General features: G+C 41.8%; 1 protein-coding gene across 2 annotated transcripts; it reads right to left on the bottom strand.

The window, feature by feature from the left end:
• Window positions 1-371: 371 nt before the first annotated feature.
• LOC117504657 (insulin receptor substrate 2-B) lies at window positions 372-18,334 on the bottom strand. Of its 2 annotated transcripts, none has more exons than XM_034164153.1 (2): window positions 13,941-18,334; window positions 372-1,291 (listed from the first exon to the last, which is right to left on the bottom strand). In XM_034164153.1, exons 1-2 carry the CDS (start codon window positions 18,004-18,006, stop codon window positions 1,287-1,289), a joined length of 4,071 nt encoding a protein of 1,356 aa, XP_034020044.1. In that variant the 5' UTR covers window positions 18,007-18,334; the 3' UTR covers window positions 372-1,286. The 2 variants fall into 2 exon arrangements, with proteins under 2 accessions (XP_034020044.1, XP_034020043.1); XM_034164152.1 differs by lacking the exon at window positions 372-1,291 and adding an exon at window positions 6,311-6,320 and having other exon boundaries at window positions 13,937-18,334.
• Between the last annotated feature and the right edge of the window lie 6,058 nt (window positions 18,335-24,392).

A 24,392-nucleotide genomic window follows, 5' to 3' on the forward strand; every position in this document is an offset into this window, starting at 1 on the left:
GCATGTCACATGGAATTTGGCCGACACCTGCCACGAGAGGGTTCGATGGGTTCGCACAGCGCACACTCTGTCTTTCAGTCACTGGTGTGTGCAAATAGTTGTAGCAACAGGTGTACGAGGCGTTTTAGAGACAGGGATGATTTCACATGGGTTGCACACGATTCCTGCGTCATGTGCACTTCATCCGCACTTTGACCAAACTTCGCACTATGTGTGAAGGGCCCCTTAGCACCGTGCTACCTCGCTAACCTGAAGTGTGCTACGGACTGCATGAGGTAAAACACAAAACAGAAGAAGAAAAAGAAAAAAGAAAAGCATGAGGTGAGTAACTACCAAGATGATTTAAAAAATAATATAATTTCACAGGATTCTTTCCAGCATTTGACTGATGGCTGCCACACTTTCCTCTGTCATGTTTCTAACGCAAACAAAGGAAATGTGCTGGAATATTTGTACCTATTACCAAAAAAAAAGTGCCTTAAGGTGTTCCTGCTGCAAACACATCCTGGCATTCAATATATAGCACATTTATATCATACTGGCAGAGAATCCAGCTGGATTTGGAACTGGCCTGCTTTGGACAGGTACAAAATGTAATCCAGTGGGTGGTCGTACCGCGTCCAATGCAGAAAGTACGGCAACCAAGCCCTGTACCACAGCAACGTGGCTGCATGTATCGACGAAAATGGATTCAACCATGAGCTTCTAACATGTAAGTGGGTAATCCGTTCAGAACCAGACATTTTACTACCACATTTTACTAACTGTATGATACCGTACCAAGCATGGATTTTGCAAAATGTGGGGGAGGGGGTGTTTACTGCAATATAAAAAGCTTTCTCACACCTGTACCGTAATGCTTTTGCTCAGTTTTCCAGCTGAAGTTCTATTTAATACCATAGAGAACCAGAACCGTCCATGTCTGTGGTTCTTTTTTGTGTCTCCACTGTTAAAGTTCACCGACTGCAATCTGTTTAACGAGGGCAAGGGGGGTGGGGGGAGCTGTGCACAGCGGCACCATCGATTGTGAGAATGCAGGAAAAAAAATAGTATTTAAAAGACAAAAAAAAAAATAGAAATGGACAAAATATGCATATAAACTACAAGAAAAAAAAAAGTGAAAAAAAAAAAAAAACTGCAAGCGTTTTTCACCATCTGTTGTTTTTGGCATCCGGAAGGAAGCAACTTCTCAGTCTGAGTGAAAGTTCACCGACACCATCAGGTGACCCGGGCAGAGCGGTGAGGAGGAGGAGGAGGAGGGCCGAGATCCTCAGTCATCCTATCGTTCAGTCTGAGAGGAAAACGAGAGAATTAGCAATCAGTAAAAACACAACATTCATGACTCACGCTATAATCAATAAGTTGACTGATTGATTGAGAAGACTCCATCGCCAATGAAACTTTTTGATTATTTTCTACCAGAATGACACCAAGGTGTTAGGCAAGTTATTTATTCTTGCCTAAAAGGTCAAAAAACAGACTAACCCGTTCAGAGTTATTAACTTTTTCTTTACTGCTACAATAAGACTCAAGTCCAGTAACAAGTTAATATGCAAATGCAAAACTTTTCTGTTTTCCTGATTCCAGAATGTGCCTGAGCCTGTGACGATGGCTTTTGGCTGACAATATTAGTTCTTTTGGGATTTTAGTGGTGCTGAATAATCATGACTGGAATTTGGCTTTGGGCAGAACTCCACAGGAGTGAAACCATCACTGCTCCGAATTTCCCGAAGGATGTATTTATTTTATAATGTCCTTAAAAGGTTGCTGAAGAGATGACAGCTTTGGTCAAGTTAACTGGAAATGACCAGCAGGCGTGTTGGTTAATGTTTCTGGCTGAGACGTCGGTCTTGCGGGTGCCGTTTTAGACCAACCAAAAACAAAAAAAGCATTTCTTACGCAGCAAAAAACATCAAAGAGGGTGTGATTATGGAGCAAGCAACTGGTTTCTCTGCAACAGGAAGAACTTCCAACCAGAGTTTGTTCCGTGGCTGAAAAGATTTCAAACCGGCAGCACAACCCAACCAGCGGCAACAGATCAGAAATAATTAAATTATTTTGTAGAGGAGCCAGCAGCGGCTGCAGTGGATGTGACACTGTGTCAGTGGGCATGGATGGACACAAACATAAACTTTGCTTTGGGTCACCAGCTCGTGGCCCTGAATGACCTCAGTAATGGCTGGCGTCCAGCTGGGTTATAGCACTGAGAGCAAGGCTTTGTCTGACAAAACAATATGAGCAGAGCGCCACAATACAGATGCTTTGACAGGGGGCACTGCTGGAATGTCAGCCCATCTGTTTGCTAGGCGAGAGGATGGAAGGATAGAGAGAGAGAGAGAGAGAGAGACAGAGAGAAAGTCCTTGTATTAAGTAATGGCACAGGCTGTGGCGTGCACATGTGCCACACTGAGCTCCTGTCTGTTGTTAAACTCACCCAGAGGAAAATACTGTTACAAAGTGAGTTGCACATACAGAAAAAAGTTACTCTGGTGCAAATATACATGTTGTTTTCCTTATTAAGTGGCATTTTTTTTGGCACATATGACTTATTGTCCAGTATACAGTATGTTGGCGCAGGGATAATGAAATTAGTCTAGTGTGGCAGGGTGGAGCGTCACAAACACAGCTCCCCAATGTAACGACGGTCAGCCACTGCGATGGTCGATGGAACTATTCAACCAAGATGACAGAAGAGATAGAAAGAAAAAAGAAGTAGAGAAGATGTGCAGGTTTAGCAAGAGAGAAGGAACTGGTGGCAGAAAGAGAGTGAGCGCGGGAGTGAGCAGTGTGAGGTCTCCTGTTTCCTCTGCAGTCCAGGCATCGACTTCGATCATAACAATGCTCTCAGGACAGCCCGACTGACCTCAGCTGAACTCACAAACAGACAGTCGCACGCACGCACACACACACACACACACACACACACACACACACACAATACAGTTATAAAAAAGAAAAAAGAAAAAAAAACTGCGCCCACTGACAGCTTGTGTTGTTGCAAAACGGGCAGATGTTCAGCGCCTTGTCTCACCATTCACGTTCTCTTTGCCCTCCCAAAAACACTCTCCTCTTTCCCCCTGTCCTCCATTCACTCAGCTGGGACAACAGATGAAAGGCATCATGGGAGTAAACAGTCAATGTAACACGCTGACCTGACACGAGCTGCCGTGACAACAGTGCCGCCGCAGGAACAAAAGGTGAACGTGCTCCTTTCTTTAAGTGTAGCAGAAACTGTTTAAAAACTTCATTATGAGTTCTGTGAAAAGACAGACGTGGGTTAGACCCACATACACACATTAGATCGCGTTCATATAAGGCTAATTTGTTCTCATCTGCTCTTCGGCAGGGAGCAAACAGCGTACGTACATTTCAGCGCCGCCATGTGGCCAGCAGAGGAACTGCCACAGACTATAACTAGAGCCCGACCAATATATCGGCCGGCCGATATTATCGGCTGACATAAGCCCTTGTCAAAGTACTCACTATCGGCCAAAATTTTGCCGATAGAACGGCAATAATTTCTCATAAACAGAACAGTTACTGAAATAATGTTTGTGTTGGCAATGTAAAATGTCCTTGCACCATTTGTCCAGTAGATGGAGCTCTGACTCCATTCAACTGAGAGTTGCTTACACCCCTGCTTAAATGTGTTCATCACTGGCCCCCGTAGTTCACGTCACACTGCACTGATCAGCTGACAAAAGCATACAAGTAAGTTTATAAGGATGTTGTTTGTAATAACTTTGCGATTACATTCACCCTACATTTCTCCCGTTTCATTTCAACTCAGTTTGATTAACTCAGTTTATGTAGTAATGTGTCAAATGTGCTTCATTGCATCGGTCACGCTTTTTATTAAGCCCACGTTGTGTAGACCTTATTTCTAGCATGAAAAACTTTTGTTTACTGCTAAGAGGTTGAAACATTCAGCTGATCGGCTGATTTATCGGCAAATCAACCGATTTATCGATTATCGGCATTTTTTTCATCCAAATATCGTTATCGGCATCAGCCTCAAAAAAATCCATATCGGTCGGGCTCTAATTAATGTATTCATTTTAATTTTGAGTTTGAAAAGGCACCAGAAGCTGTCTAAAGATACATCAAAATTTAGACCTTTAGGAGGGGAGGCCCACTAATTAGCGCCACGAACATGAACGTAGCAAAGTGTCCAAGTGTTAATTCTTTCATTCCAACTTCCTCCACCAATAAAACCTGCTTTATATTCATCATTGATGAGTGGCAACACTGACAATAGGGCTGCGGTGGGAAAGTGTCCTTTTTTCCGAGTGGAGATGAGGTGGTAAAGGCTCTGGCTGAGTGTTGGGCGGGTTATCGTGCAGAAGGTGAGGAGGACATATGATGTGAGAGAAGGTGGTACGATTCCACCCTTTCCTCTCTCATTCCCACCTCCATAGCCAGGGCCTTCTATATTTACAAGTCTATTTACAGACTGACATGAATTTATGGATGGGTAACAGGACCCCCCCCCCACCCGCTGTGTGCTGCATGCACAGTTCGTTCACTCTCTCTCTCTCTCTGTGAAGTAACCAGATATGTGTGTGCACAGATGTTAGACTTATTAACCATCATGCATGCACACAGAGCAATTCCATTTTTCCACACCCCCCCAGCTACTGTGAATGTCACAGTCAAGTATTTGTGGGCTCTTGAAAGCACCCTAGTTTGTCCTGTTATCCTTAAAATCACTTGCACCTCGATTCAAAGCAGGGACATGATACATGCATTTATCAGCATAGGTGGGCTGGGAAATCTATCCAACGGGAATGAACCCGTATCCCTGTGGTATGTTGCCAGTATTAAGGTGTATTCCAGAGTTGCACACGTCAGGTTTACTTCAGTGCTTTTTGCACCTTGGCATTTCAGAGTACTGGTGAGGTGCAGCTTAGTGCTGCACAATAAATCGTGTCATAGTTCAGTTATATGATCATGAAACATGGGATTTAAAAAAAAAAGAAGTCATTTGCAGGTGTTACACTATGCCCTGGTATGTGCACCATAATAAACTTAAATTTAATCCTCGATGTAGCATTATAGGTAGAGCCCGACCGATATGGATTTTTTGAGGTCGATGCCGATAACGATATTTGGATGAAAAAAATACAGATAATCGATAAATCGGCTGATTTGCTGATAGCCGATAAATCAGCCGACATACATACATACATATATATATATATATATATATATATATATATATATATATATATATATATATATATATATATATATATATACACAATTTATTTATTTATTTATTTTTTTTATGAATAAAATGTTCTTTTTCGGACCCTTAACAAAAAAGGTATGAGCTAAAAGCTGAAGCTTTGTACTCATATTGATTAACTTTATAACAGAGAAGAATTTTCAAGTTCAAAAAATGCAATCAAGAATTAAACCTTTGTGAAATTAGCAAATACATATCCTTAAAAAGAGTTCTACACAACATGGGCTTAATAAAAAGCGTGACCGACGCAATGAAGCACATTTGACACATTACTACATAAACTGAGTTAATAAAACTGAGTTGAACTGAAACGGGAGAAATGTGGGGTGAATGTAATCGCAAAGTTATTACAAACAACATCCTTATAAACTTACTTGTATGCTTTTGTCAGCCGATCAGTACAGTGTGACGGTGAACTACGGGGGCCGGTGATGAACACATTTAAGCAGGGGTGTAAGCAGCTCTCAGTTGAATGGAGTCAGAGCTCCATCTACTGGAGAAATGGTGCAAGGACATTTTACACTGCCAACACAAACATTATTTCAGTAACTGTTCTGTTTATGACAAATTATTGCCGTTCTATGGGCAAAATTTTGGCTGATAGTGAGTACTTTGACAAGGGCTTATATCAGCCGGGCTCTAACATTAATATTGCCATATTATTACTGAGAATCTAGGGTCGTTTAACGTTTTACATTCCTCCCAATCAAAAGTTTCTAGTCCTGCGGGCTTCAGTTTACGACTATTTCTGCAGGTTCAAGGATGAAATGGCCAGTTTGAAGATGAAGCATTTCTTTATGCTTTCCATTTTCCAGCGTACAATAAATTAAATCGAAATTTGGAGTGGTGCTTAAATATTTAAAAAGTTTCATACCGACCGACTTCAGGCACTTAGCCCCTTCCTCGGTGGAGGCATGCACCAGTTTGTCTAACACATGCCTTTTCACCCTGACGGAGTCCCACCTATTTCACATTTTTATTTACGGCGTTATCTCAAAAGTTGGCTAACTTTTAGCGGCAGCTGGACTGAAAGTCTCTTTCTCCCAGGTCAAGATCCAGGTGTGTCCATCAGCTGAACGTGGCAGCTGAGAGGAAGGAGCATGCCTGAGCGATGATGAAGTGTTTCCTCTCAAGCCTGCAGTGTGCCCTAACACGCCGTCGCCGCAATTACCGGGCCACATCAAAGGCTGCCAGCCATGACTCAGCACGCACAAACATACACAACAAGATGTGCTGCTGGGATGCCAGTGTCAGTGGGCCTCCTGTGCGAACAAGCACACATTCAGTCATGCAGATTTCCCATATGAACTCTTTCATCTCTGCAACACGACAAACTAATGAGTCAGAGAATCTTGACTCATGTTCAAACTTCACTCAGATGACAACAAAATGAGGAAAAACAGGAAGGAAGAGTGGGAAAAGAGAGTGACAATCAAAAAGTGAAGTCAAAACATTCTCTTTTCCTACATCCGTTCAGTCAACACAGACTGTAGCACCAATCTCAGCGCAAATAGTCAGTGGAAGGATGTAAATCTGCATCTCAACTGACTTAAATGCTGCAGAAAATCCGAGCTAAACTCATCATTTTCATAAGTGATTATTATCTATATTATAACAGCCATGTGGCCTCTGTGTGCATGCGTGTGTGTGTGCATATGGCTTCGATCACGCAGAAACTGGGTAGAGGTGACATTTGCCGTATGGTATGCTTATGATTTTGGGTCAAAGATGAACGCTGTGAAAACAGGAAGTTGACAGGACAAATAATTTTAAAGAAATTACCAACTTTAGCTAACTGGTAAAAAAGGGACATTGTGCTGCAATGCACCATGGGAGTTTGGGGACTGAAATGTTGTTATTGTGGTTCATGTCAGTTCAACAGTATTTCATGTTGCTGGTACCATAAGTGAGAAGTGTATTGCTTTTGATGTCTTCCACCACCGTCTCTGTTTCTGCATGTCTAAAATTAGAAGCACCTGCTTGCAACAGAATGTGGAAAAGACAAAAAGCTCTGTGTGTGCATGCGTGCACCTTCGATCATGGAGAAACTTGGGAATGCTGACATTTGCTGTTTGGTATGCTTATGTATATTAAACATGTTAAAATTAAATTAAACATGTTAAATTTTTTTCACAGACATTCGCATATGGCACTGGACGCAGTGCTATACACAAGTCTACGCAACACTATGCTACTGTACAACATGCCTACACAATTATACACGACCCTATGCCAGTCCAGCGAAAAATCCTTTTAAGTTTTTTATCAGTACATACCTGCATTACTAGATTTTATTAATCTCGCTGAATTTTGCTGGCAGTGAAGCTACAAAACCACGGAAGAAGAAGAGGCAGGCCAAGCTTCCCCCTGTATGCAACACTTTTTTCATGACGTAGCCAATCCAGCATACTCAATACACAGCACAATGCAACTCTACGCAGGCCCAGTGTGAAAGGGGCTTTCAGTGACATTGATAACTACATTCTGGACTTGCATGCCATTCCAGCAGGGGCGGTAAATCATCTTTATATTAAAAGCATGAGTGTGTGCATGTGTGATTTTATTCAGTAAGTTTAATGTCAGTACATAATATAATTATAAACACGCTAAAAATACATGGATAAAACAAGAAAGTAAAAACACTTACTTTGATTGTGGCCCATTTAAAAATCAAACAACAAAATAGAAGTAAAAAATAAAAATAAACGTGTGTATATGATAACAAGAACCTAAACAACTTATAAGGGTGATTCTTTAACTACGGGCACTATTGGCCTTGTAAATGTAATTTCCACCACACCATTGCCTTACAATATAAAGCCCCTTGGGGCAACTGTTTGTTGTGATTTGGCGCTATATACATGTGCTCTGATGTCACAGTTTATCTCCATGGAAACTACCCAAACAATCTTTCATACAAACTGTTTAAAGGGACATTACAGTGTTGTGGTGGAAATTACGGCAATAGTGTGGGACAACTACATTTTATTTTAAAAAATCACAACAGTTGTATGACACTGAATACCCCAATTATGTTTTGATTATTTTACTGATATTTTATTCAGAGATATTTTAAAACATTAGAAAAAATGTTTCTTTACCATTCATTTTTATCATTGAAGATCAAAAGTCTGGGTGTGGGACAAGCACAAAACGGCAATATTTGTATATAATGATGCTGAAAAAAGGTGAAAAAGTCATCATAGACTACTAGAACAAATTTCTTAACACACTTTCATTGTAAAGATAACTATAAAAGTGTGAAATTTCCCCTTTTTTCTGTTTTTCATACAATATGATCAAAGGACATAAGTGCCCGTAGTCTAAGAATCACCCATAAATGCATTAAGACAGCAAATTAACATCAAAAACTACATTAACAGGAAAAAAAAAATGTTTAGTTCATGTTCTAAAAACTGTTGAGGTCTAAGGTTCTAAAAACATTCTGGACTCGCACTCCATTCCAACTCATTGTAGAAACTTTGCATAATTTATTACCACCCTTGAAAAATGTCAGCTATATATTTTAAAACACTACCCAATCTAGAGCCCATGGATCCCCACGGGCAACACGTTAGTCATGTTTAACCCTTTAATGTAGATGTTAAAGTGCAGTTAAATAAAACGTGTCCATAATAAGAGGAAGTGATCAGGATCTATTTAGGTGTCATATAAAACAAAGAATGAATGTTTCCCCATTCTCACTGAATGGAACACTCCAACTTTCAATTCATGAAAATATTCTTTCCAGTGCACGCAAACATTTATTTGTATATCATCTACAGAGCATCCGAAAAGTATTCACAGCACTTCACTTTCCCCACATTTTGTTTTATTATATGGTATGGGATTTTGCCAACTTCTGAATGGTCCATTCGCCACTTTGAGCTGTACCACATGCCGAATTGACCGCTGGTGGAGCCGAGTAGACCGCGAGTGCGAAAGGAGTACACCTCGTGTGCAGTGTAGCGCTAGCTAATAGAGCAACGACTTCTATCGATAACAACCAATCAGATAACACGATGCAACGCCTACTTTGGCTGTCACTTTGTTGACAAGATGGCAGAAGACAGGTTTGCATCTGTTAGCGACCCTGACTTAAAACTAATTTTACACGAAAAAGATGCGAAGAACACCCGCAGAAATACACAGTCAGCAGCCAACCTGTTTTGCAAGTACGTCACTGAAAAGGGACATACGCCCAAGTTTGAAACTTATGACAGACGGGTGCTTGACGGAGTACTCAGTCGATTTTACGTGGAAGCTAGACAGGCGAATGGTGAACTTTATAAGAAAACAAGCCTGATGACTCTTTGTCAAGGACTTAACGGGCATTGCCAGTCGATCGATGGGATGACAGTTGGTGCAGTATGACAGTAATAGTAAAGAGTTGAAACTTGAGAATGATTTTTCAGTTTTAGTATGTTTGACAAACTCCCAATTTTCTTGTTTACCATATAATAACGCAGTTATAGACTTTTGATTTCGGTGTACCCGTGATTATGCGGTCCTGGTCAGGATGCACCAGGACCGCATAATCACGGGTACACCGAAATCAAAAGTCTATAATTGTATAATGTTACAGCCTTATTTCAAAATGGAGTAAAGTCAGTTTCCCCTCAAATTACTTCTTCTCACAAAACTCCAAAAAATTAAGTGCAAATGAGTCAAACATTCCAAATATTAAACTTGAGGACAAAAAACAAATCATGAATGCATATTTTCCAAGGGTTTTCATGCTTTTTAAGAAGCCTGGTTGCTAATCGCAAGGTCATGGTGGCCACGAAGGTCACTGCTGTCTGTGTGCGTTCAACATCCTTAAAGTCCCAGAGGTCTGTGCAGGTAGAACATGTGTGACATCATCACAGAATCCCACATGTGAACTCCTGTATGATACACGCTAATAAATCTATAACAAAAAAATCCCCCCCAATTATTTTTATGGATGCATCACCTATTTATTTTTTTTTTTTGGCTGCAAACCTTCGTATCCGTTTGTAAAGAACGAACAATCTCCATTAGCATGTAGAAAGCATAATATGACCCCTTTATTGGTGTGTTTGAACAAATGACCAAACAGACTGTCAATAAAAATAACCATTAAATTCAGCCCAGAAATTTGCTTTATACCACTTAAAACGTGCATTAATGCTTAAAAGCATTTTCAGAGCACATTAAACTTGTCTACCAGTATTTTTCTGACACAAATACACTCTGCACATACACACAAAGAAAAAGCAACATGTGCACAGACACACTAATAGCCACAAAGACAGGAAGCCACACATTTTTAGGTGACTGAGTCCACACTTGACCTCAGACAAACTTCGTCTGCCAGTCTACCGGTGCACGGAGTGCACGCAGACCAAAATCCACTTCCCGAGACAGATGGCTTCAAAAGTGAAGCCTGGCTGACCAAAACACTTAAACACACCCTTTACAGATCCGAAACAGCTCCAAATTAATATAATCCTACTATTAACAGTATAGAGTACTCAGTGTTATTTTTCTTAATGAGAAACAAGATACCAAACTCTCACTCCATCATTCAAACACGAACGTCATTCTCTCACACACAGAAAGAAACGTTTTTAAATGCCACAAAAACTGTGATGAACTTCCCAGTTTTAAAAATACAGAAAATGAAACTCAAGATGATCAACTCATTCCTGAGACACTTTTAGACTGTCCTTCACCAACAATAGAAGAGTTTAAACATGATTAAAAACAGATACAGCTTTGTTTTGAATGGTTTAAAATAGGGATGCACCGATCCACATTTTTCCAGTTCCAATGCGGTCCCAATACCTGAATTTGGATATCTGCCGATACCGATACGATTCCGATAACAGAGCTCTGTTTGCTTTAATATTATTAGCATAATTATTGTTGATTTTATGGTGATATTTTGTATCCCCAGTTATATAGTTTCACGATGAAGTGGTATAGAGGACGATTTTCTTAAAAAGAAAACCCGAAAGTTCAGCTACAATTTGCCAGAAGCAAGTTTGGGTAGGATTACTTTGAAATGTAATCCAAAAGTAATCAGATTACAAGTAATCCAAATGTATGTACATACATATACTCAACAAAAATATAAACGCAACACTTTTGGTTTTGCTCCAATTTTGTATGAGATGAACTCAAAGATCTAAAACTTTTTCCACATACACAATATCACCATTTCCCTCAAATATTGTTCACAAACCAGTCTAAATCTGTGATAGTGAGCACTTCTCCTTTGCTGAGATAATCCATCCCACCTCACAGGTGTGCCATATCAGGATGCTGATTAGACACCATGATTAGTGCACAGGTGTGCCTTAGACTGCCCACAATAAAAGGCCACTCTGAAAGGTGCAGTTTTGTTTTATTGGGGGGGGGATACCAGTCAGTATCTGGTGTGACCACCATTTGCCTCATGCAGTGCAACACATCTCCTTCGCATCATCCATGAAGAGAACACCTCTCCAACGTGCCAAACACCAGCGAATGTGAGCATTTGCCCACTCAAGTCGGTTACGACGACGAACTGGAGTCAGGTCGAGACCCCGATGAGGACCGACGAGCATGCAGATGAGCTTCCCTGAGACGGTTTCTGACAGTTTGTGCAAAATTTCTTTGGTTATGCAAACCGATTGTTCCAGCAGCTGTCCGAGTGGCTGGTCTCAGACGATCTTGGAGGTGAACATGCTGGATGTGGAGGTCCTGGGCTGGTGTGGTTACACGTGGTCTGCGGTTGTGAGGCTGGTTGGATGTACTGCCAAATTCTCTGAAACGCCTTTGGAGACGGCTTATGGTAGAGACATGAACATTCAATACATGAGCAACAGCTCTGGTTGACATTCCTGCTGTCAGCATGCCAATTGCACGCTCCCTCAAATCTTGCGACATCTGTGGCATTGTGCTGTGTGATAAAACTGCACCTTTCAGAGTGGCCTTTTATTGTGGACAGTCTAAGGCACACCTGTGCACTAATCATGGTGTCTAATCAGCATCCTGATATGGCACACCTGTGAGGTGGGATGGATTATCTCAGCAAAGGAGAAGTGCTCACTATCACAGATTTAGACTGGTTTGTGAACAATATTTGAGAGAAATGGTGATATTGTGTATGTGGAAAAAGTTTTAGATCTTTGAGTTCATCTCATACAAAATGGGAGCAAAACCAAAAGTGTTGCGTTTATATTTTTGTTGAGTTAATCCACATGTATTCCTTCAAAGTAATCCTACCCAACCCTGGCCAGAAGGTACATCAAAGATGCAAGCCTCAATGTGACATTTTGGTGAAAGAATTAAGTCCTTTTATTTATTTTTGGGTCAGTGGCTGAAGTTTCATCTCTTGAACACCAGATGGCACACCAGAGCCTAGTACATGTACCATTTTAAAGACGGAGTGCATTTTCACATTTCTAAAATGCAACAAGAAACCACCAAAAAAATAAATAAAAGTACTTAATTTATTCATACTTGGAGTCAGTCTAGGTCAGCCTGGGTAAATCTTCCCACCCTTCTGGCTGGCTCCTTCCATCTTTCTGAGCCCCGCTAAAAAATTCTCGTGCTCTTTAATGTGGTGCTTTTTCAAATGTTTGATTATGTTCGCTGTATTGTAGGTCACGACGGCGCTTCCACCTATAGGTACAACAGTTCTGCAAACACTGTACATTGCTGTCTTGCTTTGCTGTGTTTAGTGTAAAATACAGCAGACATGTTGTAGTGAAAGTTGGTGAGCGACAGGACTGCTTAATGCTCGCCTGCTAGCTGGCTGTAAACTGTGGAAAGGATTTCCTGAAGAGAGGTGTGTCTCTTTACTTCACGTCTCATTGAGACACACCTCTGTTCAGGAAATCTATTCTGTATTTTGCAGCCAGCTCACAGAGCAGCCAGCAGGGAATCCCGTTTGGAGACTTTTCAGTAGAAAACATACACACACGGCTCCTGGACTGGAAATGTCCGCAAGGATGGATCGGAATTTTCCGATGTGTGAATTACGTTGGTATCGGAACCCGGTATCAGTATTGGATCAGCCACATTCCTAGTTTAAAAAGCATTTAAAAACCCATTACAGTAAGAAGATAGAAGGAAATAACTCATCTGTTTGGCTAATTTACAAATAATCAAGAAAGAAACTGTTTTAGACCTAAGAAATACCTTTATAAAGTAGTTTTAGATCTTATTTTACAACTGCTTTTCTCCCATTATAAAATGTTTTAATTAAACTTACTTTAACCCAGTTAAATGAGAGCTGTTTTAACAGCTTCTGCAATATTAATACAAGTTTTAAAAATGTTTCAAACATTTTAAAGCACAAGTACGCTGTATTTAAACAGCCTCAAAACAGATTTAAACAAAAATAATCAGTTATAAAAAGAACTGCAGTGAATCTAGTTTTCCATCACCGTCCACACAACAGAGTAATTAAAATGTCTTTTTAAATAATTTTAGATGTAAACTGAAATAAGTTAAATACTGCTTTTAAAACACCTCTAAACAAATTATAAGGTGCTTTAAACGTCAGTTAAAGTGATTTTTTGAACCTCAGTGTGTTTGTGTTTAGATAGTTTACAGAAAGAGGTCATTTGAAGACATCTCTTTGGGTAACTGTGGTTGAGAATACGTACTTTACAAAAATACTGTTGCAGCCTCACTTGTGAGATAAAGTTTTTGAAGTTGTCGTAGTTTTACAACTCACCCTTTGTTGAGGTGACGCCATCAAATTTGGTGAAGTCTATACTGGCGTAGGCTCCGTTCTCTAGCAGAGGCACCATCCCCGCCGAAGACGAGTTCCCACTGCTGCTGCCACCTCCAGATGCCACAGCTCCCGCGTTGCTCCCATCATCCCTCAGCTCCAAGGCAATGTAGTTCAGGCCATTCTGGTAACCCACTGACATGTTTCTGCACATTCTCCCTGCGCCGGCCCCCCCCGAAGAGAATGATGCTGGATTCATGGAAGTTGTGTCTAATTCCAAAGCTGCTGTCTGAGTGTGATGAGCTGGAGAGCCGTCCAGACCCACAACAGACATCCACACGCTGTCAAAAGATGCTGAACTGCCCCATCTGGAACCCTGACCCTCCGTGAGGCAGGATCCGTTGGAGGCTGTGGTGGCTAGCGTGGGGTGGGCAGCAGAGGACGATGGGCTAAGTCTTCCTCCAGAGGGAGTTGAATTAAAGGAGGAGGTGGAGGAGAAAGTCTCAGAGCTGTGTCTCCTCCTGCCTTGGGGGTCAGCTCGAACTACTTTGGGCTCTAGCTGATGTGTTGACACGCTATCAAGGTTTGATGTAGGAAGAAAAGGAGAAATGGATGAGGAGGAGGTGGAGGGGGCGTGGCTGTAATGTGCCTCGATCACACAGCGATGCTGCAGCATGGCTGTGGGGCTCATCTGTGATATCTCACCCCTGCCAAGGTTAAATGTCATGTCCGTGTAGTCGTCTCCCATTGACCTCCAGTGACCTCCAGCAGCCACTCCAGGGGAGGCCAGCACCCCTGGATTACTGGCCAGCGGTCTGATGTAACTAGGTGGGTTCCAGGGAGCGACGAGGCTCTGTCTGGGTGACTGGCTCTTACCCAGACATCCACCACAGTCCTGCTGCTCCGGCCCAACCTCCACACTCATGTAGTCCTGACAGGTTTGATGCTGAGGCTGCGGAAGGGAGTGACAGTGATCAGTGGATCCATGGGAAGCGCCTTTATCCTGTGCTGAGAAGGTGTAGGAGGGGGGCTGCTGCTGATGGGGGTAGTGTTCACCAAATTCAATGTTGATATATTCTCCAGGACTAGAAGGTCGGTCAGAAGCGCTGCGACTGGCCGGGACTAAATTTGATGTTCCTGCAGACACTGTAGTGGGCTCACCGACACGCAGTGGACCGTGGAAACTCCTCCTCCCTAAAGGAAGGCGGTTTGGCCTAACGATAGGACGATCAACCATGGCTGTTGTTGCATGCTGAGCTCCGTAAGGTGGGGGTGGATGAGAGGGAGTGGAACCACTACTACTACTACTTAACCCACCTCTCTTCTCTGGCGTTGAAACTGAACTTGTAGCAGGTGAGGAGTAGACTGGCTTGGCAGGAGAATTCATAGGAACATACTCGCCATAATCCTTCTCATCCCTGTCTCTAGCAGGGGCCTTGTAGGACCGGGGGAGGGAGAAGTAAGGGCTGTATGACTTACCAGTGCTCTCGGGTGTGCTTGGTGCGTAGTATCCGCTAGTGCCATCGTTTGAGAGCCTGTGCTCCCCGATGCTGCTGTAGGACATGTCCATATACTCCCCGTTCTCCGGTCTCTCTGGTATGCTGTCATTTGCGCTCCCACTGACTATAGTGGGGCTGGGAGAAGCCTGGACTGGGGATGGAGAACTGCCACTACCGCCTGGGAGCATCATCATGTAACCATGGGAATCTGTAGAGGACTGGTGCTGGAGCTGAGGCTGGTGATGGGATGAACGGGTACCTAAAGTTGGACTGTGAAACTGGGGCAAGTGGGAAATGTGATGGGAGTAAGCACTGGGTTGCATAGGCATGTAATCTGGAGGAGTGTCCCGTGGTGAAGCAGCCACACCACACATCATGGGCATGTAGCCACTGTCTTCCTTGGTGGTGGAGGTGGAGGAAGATGGGGGATGGCGGTCACCGCTGACTTCCATCTTTGACAGCGTGGATGGCCGACTCTGCTGGCTGTGCTCTGAGCAGGAGCTATAGTCAGAGCGCAGGGAGGAAGAAGAGGATGAAGGACCACCACGGAGCAGCCCGCTGCCAAAAGGTAACACCACATCACCTATTGACCCCTCATCCAGGGAGAAATTGGTCTGGGTCATCTTCTGATAAACTGCCACTCCAGAACTACCAGTTGCACCACCTGCAGGTCTGGTGAAGGAATGTGTCCTCCTCCTCAGAGATGATGAAGCAAATCGATCATCCTCTGCTGTTGACATGTTCTCATCCTGTGTGGCGTCACCTCCACTGTTATTCCCAGAGGTCCCACACGTGCCAAAAACCTCCCGGTTCCAGCTCATGGCCATATAATCATTTAGACAGTTCTCCTCTCTGATTGGCGGTGTATTGCCCAGCGAGTCTGGCGTGTTACTCCGCACCCGGAAGTAGCGGAAGTCACCGGGACTGGAGCCGTATTCGTCTGAGGAGTTGAAGCCGCCATCAGATGGTGAACCACATATTGAGGCGCTCGATGGCCGGGTGATTGTATCAGAGACTGAGCCATGACCACTGCTGGAGGACACACTTACAGGACTGGTTGTGGAGGGAAAATGTGAGACTGGGAGGGACGCGGAGCGTGCATGGTAGGTGGATGATGATCCTGCAATGGATCTAACATGCCGTCCGCTGCCTGTGTTGGTACCAGCATTTCCTGTGGTAACACTACTCCCACTGCAGCTGGCACCCCCTTCTTGGCGAGCAGGATGGGCTCGTGTTGAATTAAGGTGAACCAGGCTACCTGTGGCAGAACGGAATGGCCGGTTCATTGTTCCCTCACCTTCACTAGACGTACGAAATCGATAGCCACTAGCCCCAGAGCTTTTACTTGATGGGGGCGTACCCACAACAGATTCTGTCCTTGACCGGCGCTGCAGCCCAGTCTGACTTGGCGGCAGGTTGCCTAGGTGGCGCCGTGTTGTGATGAAGGGCATAGGATTCGACCCAGACGACTGGCTCTTGCTCCTGGGGCGAAACTCAGCAAATGCCTTTAGGGCTTTCATTGTTTCCAAGATAGTTTCATGCATGTTCTGAGCCACAACAGAATCATCCACCTGCATCCATATCTCGCCGGGCCCAATGGAGGAGGAACGCCCCACTTCAATGAAAAAGAAGCTTTCAGAGTGTCCGCACCGCCTGATATTCATCAGCTGCAGGTTAACACAGGGCGTCTCAGAGTTCAGCTTGACGAGGTGAATGGTTTTAGTTGAGAGGCAGAGCCGGTAAACACCAGTGAGGTTTTTTGTTTGACCCAATCCTTTAGGTTTCACGTTCACCTGCCACACCTCTTTAAACACAGTACCAGGGGAGACTGTTCCGTACCCATCATCCAGGTCATCTGAATCCAGGTGCCCTTTTTTGCCCTCACTCATCAGCTCACTGACAGCTACATACCAGTCCTCCTGCTCCTGCTCGTTTTCAGCCACAATAGCAAAATACTCGTCCTTGGTGTAAAGGGCGATGAGGTGTTTGTTTTTAGAATCTGCCCTTTTGTTTACCGTGAAGCACTGGTAGAGGTAAATCACCCTTTTCGGAGAAGAGGGGGCGACCGCAGCCGCGGCGGCGGAGCGCAGGCTGCTCTTGAACTTCTTCTCGCTGTCGTAGTACTCCAGACGGCTCGGTCCGAGGTGACTGGCAGCCCGCAGCACGAAAAACCGTTTGTGTCCGTGTTTCTGCTTCCTCAAGTAGCCACATTTTCGGATGTCATCCACAACGTCCGACGCGTTGGAGACGCTCACGGAGGCGGCGGGGTCCTCGGCGGCGTGGACCAGGCTGAGAGGCGAGGAGGAGACGGCGGGGTTTTCTCCGGAAAGATGCTGCTGCTGCTGTTGTTGTTGATGAAGATGATGATGGTGGTGGTGGTCGGAAGGCGTTAAATGTTGATGGAAACGAGAACCCCCTCCGTCGCCGACGTTAATTAACGGAGACGGGGGTTCCCCAACTGCGCCGTCTCCGTTGGCGGCAGCGGGTTTCGTCCCCACGTCCATCTGCTGTGTCTCCACCATCATCATTGCCGCCTTGCCGTCCTGGTAATTATTAGTCAAATTTGCCATCAGATCGCCCAAACAAACGTCACTTTCCGAGCAGGCTAATCCGAGCGGAGTTAGACCCCATTCTTGTTTTGGGAGACGAGCTCTAGGCCAGCGCTCAGATTTACAATCCCCACCGACCGGCTTGTTTACTCCGCCAAACAAACCAGTCCCTTTGCCGCTTCAACAGCGAGGTAGATAATCCAATGTGGCCCTTTTATCCCCCCTTTATGAAATAAAGCCTACCGTGTGCAACATGTCCACGTTAAGATGTATTTGTACAACCGGGAGGATCCAGCTAGCTGAGTTAGCAGTACGTCCCCGTCTCCTCCTGTACACATCTCTAATATGGGCCAGAGCACAAACAACACATGACCCTCTGCGTCATTACCGAACGGGAGGGGCGAATCCTTGTGATGATTGGTTGATCGTTTTTACTGACAGATATTGACGTGTGCCTTAACCAATCACTAATGAATATTAGCACCCGACGACCGGAATGACCAATCGTGTGTCGCAGAGTAGTGTCGAAGTTAAAGGTAGGCGGTGACACCATTGGCTTATCTGGAATCTGAAGTTTAGCTTTCCAGCAAGCGTTTAGACGTTGAAAACTGATCCCAGAACTGCAGACAAGCCAAAGAGCTGCTCTGTGTGCGTGAGTAGACGAACGAGTTGAGATTTTGTATTATTTTAAGAATTCAAAGTGAAATTACAATTACAACATTTAAAATGCTTTATTTCTTGACTTTTTCCAGTTCAAATCAACACAGTCATATATATATATATATATATATATATATATATATATATATATATATATATATATATATATATATATATATATATATATAAACCTTTGTTCCTTTTGAAATAACTGGCAAAAAATATTCAATCTTTTCACGATATTCTCTTTTATTACTTGGCAAAAAACGTACGTTAAAAATCATACGGTATATAAAACTGCAGAGGATAGCACAATAAAGCATAAACATATTTCCACTGTGGTTTTAAATTGTATTTATTTTCGTTTCTATTTGTTCATTTTTTATTAATTTTTTTAGATGCCCTCGTCATGCGGTGTTGCGTCAGTCAGGGCATCCGGTGTGAATTTTGTGCCAAATAAAAATGCAGCTCCATACAGGATCAGCCTAAATGACTTACATGTTAAAAATATTTCTTTAGTTATAAAGGAAAAATGTTTGAAATTTTATGTCACCTTGTCAAATGTAGGCATTGTCTCTATTTTATGTCACTCTAAATGAAAACAACTCTGTTTGAATAATAATAATAATAATAATAATAATAATAATAATAATAATAATAATAATAATAATAATTTGATGTGCCTCAAAGGTCAAGAATATATATTTTTTTAATCTCAGCAAATTCACATTTACAAATTGCATATCAAACTTCCTGAAATTTACTTATAAATGATCAATTCTATCAAAGGGAATGGTCAAATATTTCATAGTTAAGGCTTCTGAAATTAGATGTAAATTACAGATAATTCATATATATATATAGAGAGAGAGAGAGAGAGAGAGGGAGAGAGAGAGAGAGAGAGAGAGAGAGAGAGAGAGAGAGAGAGAGAGAGAGAGAGAGAGAGAGAGAGAGGATATAGCATAGCACTTGAAGCAGGTACACAATTGACTTTACTATTAAAGAAAAAGCGATTCATTCAAAATTCATTGTTAGTGTGAAACAAATTAAATGTAGCATAATTTAATTATATTAATTCTGACTACTCATGACAAGCTTTGTGTCTGTAGTAAAAGCACAGTTTGGTTCATGTACTTGGATCCTTTATCCATTTACTGAGAACACAAAGTGATGGCCAAAAATCTACAAACCCTAGAACTTTGATGCTCCAATGATATGAGAGGCCAGTGGATACTTTGGGTACCAGCCAACCAGAGTATCAGCAAAGGTCAAGCCAGTTAAGGTTACCTCAAATTACCTGTGTGTTCTATTATTGGTACCTGCTTAATGTGTTCTACACTTGTTTCTTTTCCCCCACTCAAATGGCGTACGTACAGTAAGTGCTTATTAAGTGAGAATGTATGTGACATAGCTGAGATACAAGCCCCCGCTCTGTTTTGCAACTGAGACAGAGTAGTTAAGAGGAACACCCCCCATGCCCATGGGGTATCTGTGTTGTTACACACTTCAAGGAATGTCACGCTTGGCTTGCTGAGCCTCCAGTACTCTTCACATGCAGTAATTCATTGCATGCTTTTATCCTGAACATCTTTCAGCATCATGACTGGGATCATATACTTTGCAGAAAGGCCCAGTGGGAATCATAGTTCTCATTACCGTAGACTCGATGCCATGTTTTGCCCTTGGAGTGCCAGGAAACAGACCCGTTTCCTTATCAGTGAAGTAAGTTTTGCCTGCTGCCCAAATGTTTTTGAGTTCTATACCTCAGAGGCATTTCAAGTTGAGGTGTAGTTACCCAAAGTGTGATTTATAGATTATGCTCAGTTTGAGGACATGATTTGTAAGTCTTCTTTTTCTACATATTTTTCCCACATTCATGTGGGGTTGATCAAAACAGCTAAAGTATTGACCCTTTCTCTTTTGTGACTCACCTCTTTAACTTCTCAAGCCAACAAGCAACCCTACTCTTCCACAGGGAGATAGATAGCAGCTGTTTTTCAAATGAAGCCCAGTTCTGGTAACCTCCATTTGGCATGAGGCCATTCAAATCTACGCAGTCCATCAACCTTTCACGCTTCATTGAGAACGGCTGAACTTATGTAACCTTCAACTTTTTACCCCTCCCTCACATTCAGCAGAAATCTGGCAACATGATTCACAAATATTGTGCCACTGAAGTGCCAGCTTGTTTTTCAGAAGTCACCTACAGTCTGTAGCATTTTCACATGTTCAAATGTGAACTGCCAATCACAGAGGAGGTGGAGGAGGAAGAGGTAATGTGTAAACCTGATGCAAATTTTGCCTTTGCACTTGCATCAGACCGTTTATTTGACAGACGTGCTCCTGCTTGTAGATAATCATTGACTTTGATTTTCTGCAATCAGACAGAAGGCACTTTAGGCACAGTAACACGCACACACAAAAAAATGGGGAAACTTCAACAGAACAGTACTTTAAAGAGACATTACCTCATCCACATGCAAAAAAAGTCCCCCGGCTACTAAAGAATTTGAACCTGTTGACACACTGACATTGATTCAATAACAAGAACCACAAGTTTATTTTAACACAAAAAAGTGATGGATATGTTCAAGGTGGAGGTGGGATTGTATCAAGGATGGCCTCTACAATATCTTGTTTAGAATGGTGATGGACAGATTGACAGACAAAATCAGACCGTGTTGATTTTTGCAGACTGTGAGTGCAGGCTGAGACGAGCCTGAAGAAGTGGAGGTACACTCTGGAGAGAAGGGGAATGAAAGTCAGCAGGAGTAACTTACAGTATGTGTGTGAATGACATTCCGACAGGGTCAACTGTCCATGTGGCAGACAGGTGAAGAAGAGAGCCTGGCAGGAATTTGTCTGCAAATTTACAGCTTGATCGCTCTGCTGTGCAGTGTAGAGGCGGTGTTAACAAAAATACAGGAGGAGGAGCTTCAGGTGGCAGAGCTGATGATGGTGTCATTTTCTTTGGAAATGAGGAGGATGGAGAGGAATATGAAAGAACATAGAGGAACAAAGCGAGGGAGGAGAGGTGGTTTGCGCATGTGCAGAGGATGGATGCAGGATAAATTTGAATGGACTTTTCACATTATGCCTCCAACATCCTTATCTGACAGACCAAACACAAGCATAAAACTATGTCACTGATATTTTTTACAACAGTATTTTTTGTCAATATATGCGTACAAGGGATTTAATGGGATATAATATGTCATTTGACAAATATGTTTGACAATGCAAACTTTTCTGCTCTTGGAAACAGCGCCCTCTAACGGTTGCGGTTGTATTTCCACTAAAACATTTACCGTTTCTTTTGTGTTTGTGACACAAACTGCTCACACAAAGCGAAGTCAGCATATCTTTGTCACAGTGTGTTACAGCAGAACAAACACTGCTGCTCATGCTGATGCTGCAACTGTTTATTTAACCAACCGCAAAGTTGCACAAATATCTGCGCTTGTTATCACAAGCAAGAATAACCTTATAGGGAATGGGAGTAAGAAGAAATGTGATTTTTATTCAACTGTTGCTACACCTTTAACTGTTAAAATGATTGAAAAAACAAAACAAAGCAAAAATGAATCAAACTGAACAATTCGCTTGTTACTCTCCGTAAACCTGGCAACACAGCAGAAGCAAACGAAAACCCACTTCCGTGCTAGCAAAAAATTAAAATTAAATAAAACCTAGTAAGTTCAACCAGTATTTTTTTTATTTTATTTTCCTTTTTTGGTGGTCTTTTCCAATTCCCAACATTATCCTGGACAACTGGGATAATAATGGCTGGAGGCATTAAGGTGTTTAAGGTAATTTAGTAACGCTTCTTAGCAGTTAGCATGTTAGCAATCCATTTTGAATCTGATATATATATATATATATATATATATATATATACACTTTTACTTTACAACATCAAAACCTCAAGCGTTTTTCTGCGTTATTATTTTCTTGGGCCCTGGCATGGGGTCGTGACCTCCATGAGTCCAATTCTGGTTGTACTAGTTCTGTATTTTACTATCAGAAGTCTTCTTTCTTATGTTAAGCACATTGATGTGATAATATACGGGTGTTGGTCATATAATGAGAATATCATGAAAAAGTTGATTTATTTCAGTAGTTCTATTCAAAAAGTGAAACTTGTATATTATATTCATTCATTCCACACAGACTGATATATTTCAAGTGTTTATTTCTTTTAATTTTGATGATTATAACTGACAACTAATGAAAACCCCAAATTCAATATCTCAGAAAATTAGAATTTGTGAAAAGGTTGAATATTGAAGACACCTGGTGTCACACTCTAATCAGCTAATTAACTCCAAACACCTGCAAAGGCCTTTAACTGGTCTCTCAGTCTGGTTCTGTAGGCTACACAATCATGGGGAAGACTGCTGACTTGATGTCTTGCCTGGGCTAAAGACAAAAACAACTGGGCTGCTGCCGAGTGCTCCAAAGTTATGTTCTCTGATGAAAGTAAATTTTGCATTTCCTTTGGAAATCAAGGTCCCAGAGAAAGATGTACAACAAAATGTAATTGTTTCCATGCCAACTACGGGTGTTATTAGACTGGTCCAACTGGAAAATAAAAAGCAACTGAGTTAAGGAGGACAAAATTTTGTTTGATAAATGTCATGCATTTTCCTTTTAATATATTTGGAGTTACTGCCATTGTTGTTGGAGCTTCACTGGTAATTATTGTAATGATTTCTGGCTTTTTACAACCAGATATGAATTTTGGTCAACATCTCCAGGAGATTTTGCACCAACCACACTCCTGAAAGATTCTGTTTCATCCCTCATGCAGAGTTCCAAAGTCTTATGGACTCCAAGTCTATAAGTAATGTTTCAGTTCTGGAGACTTATAGCGAACCATCATCTTCTTAACATACATCTGCAGTTAAACAAACGTGTGGCGTAAACTGAATGTGTATGGAGGATCAGCAGTGATAATCCTCCTGAGCTTCCAGGATGCCATCTGTTGCTTAAAATCTCTTTTCTTTTAGAACACTAGAGGGCGATGTGAGTTCATTGAAGATTTATGCATGCTATAAAAGTTAGACGTCCAAAAGCACCAAATACTTTGATGCAGTATTTGTCTTTAGCATTTATATTTATATTTTATTTTATTGTCTAAAATGTCACCCAATACTACAGTTTTGTAGTACACACATAATAATAATAATTTTTGACTGCTGAAGTTGAATAAGGAAATGTAAGGTAGTATTTAAAGTTAAAATGGGTTAAACATCATAAATATAATATACATCTAAGTGGCATTGGAACAACCACACTGAGTTATATCTTAAACACGTTTTGAAAATGTTTTATTATATAATTTTAATATCTGTCTCTATAGATATAAAATCAGGTGGTGTCTTCACTGGATTAATTTATTTTATGAAGTTATGCTTGACTTATTCTATGTTGTTTGTTTTTTCTTTTAGACTGCTGGGGTGTAATCCTGATATTTTCATATTTTTTCTATTAAGATAAAATAATTCTTTGTTGTTCCACAGTTAAATTTGCATTAGAAACAGTGCTGCTGTGCAGAATTTGTCACTTACGTACAAAGATGATTCACATACTGAATATTTAGAAAGGGACAAAAAAAAGAGAATAACCATTTATGAAACTCATCCATTACTTAAGTGCTTAAAAATAACATGAAATAAAATAAAACCAATAAAAATACATTTTAAATGCAGTAATAAAATTAAAATAAATGTGTGTCTTGCATGAGG

This window comes from Thalassophryne amazonica, chromosome 23, assembly GCF_902500255.1.
Source record: "Thalassophryne amazonica chromosome 23, fThaAma1.1, whole genome shotgun sequence".
Classification (NCBI taxonomy): Eukaryota; Metazoa; Chordata; class Actinopteri; order Batrachoidiformes; family Batrachoididae; genus Thalassophryne; species Thalassophryne amazonica.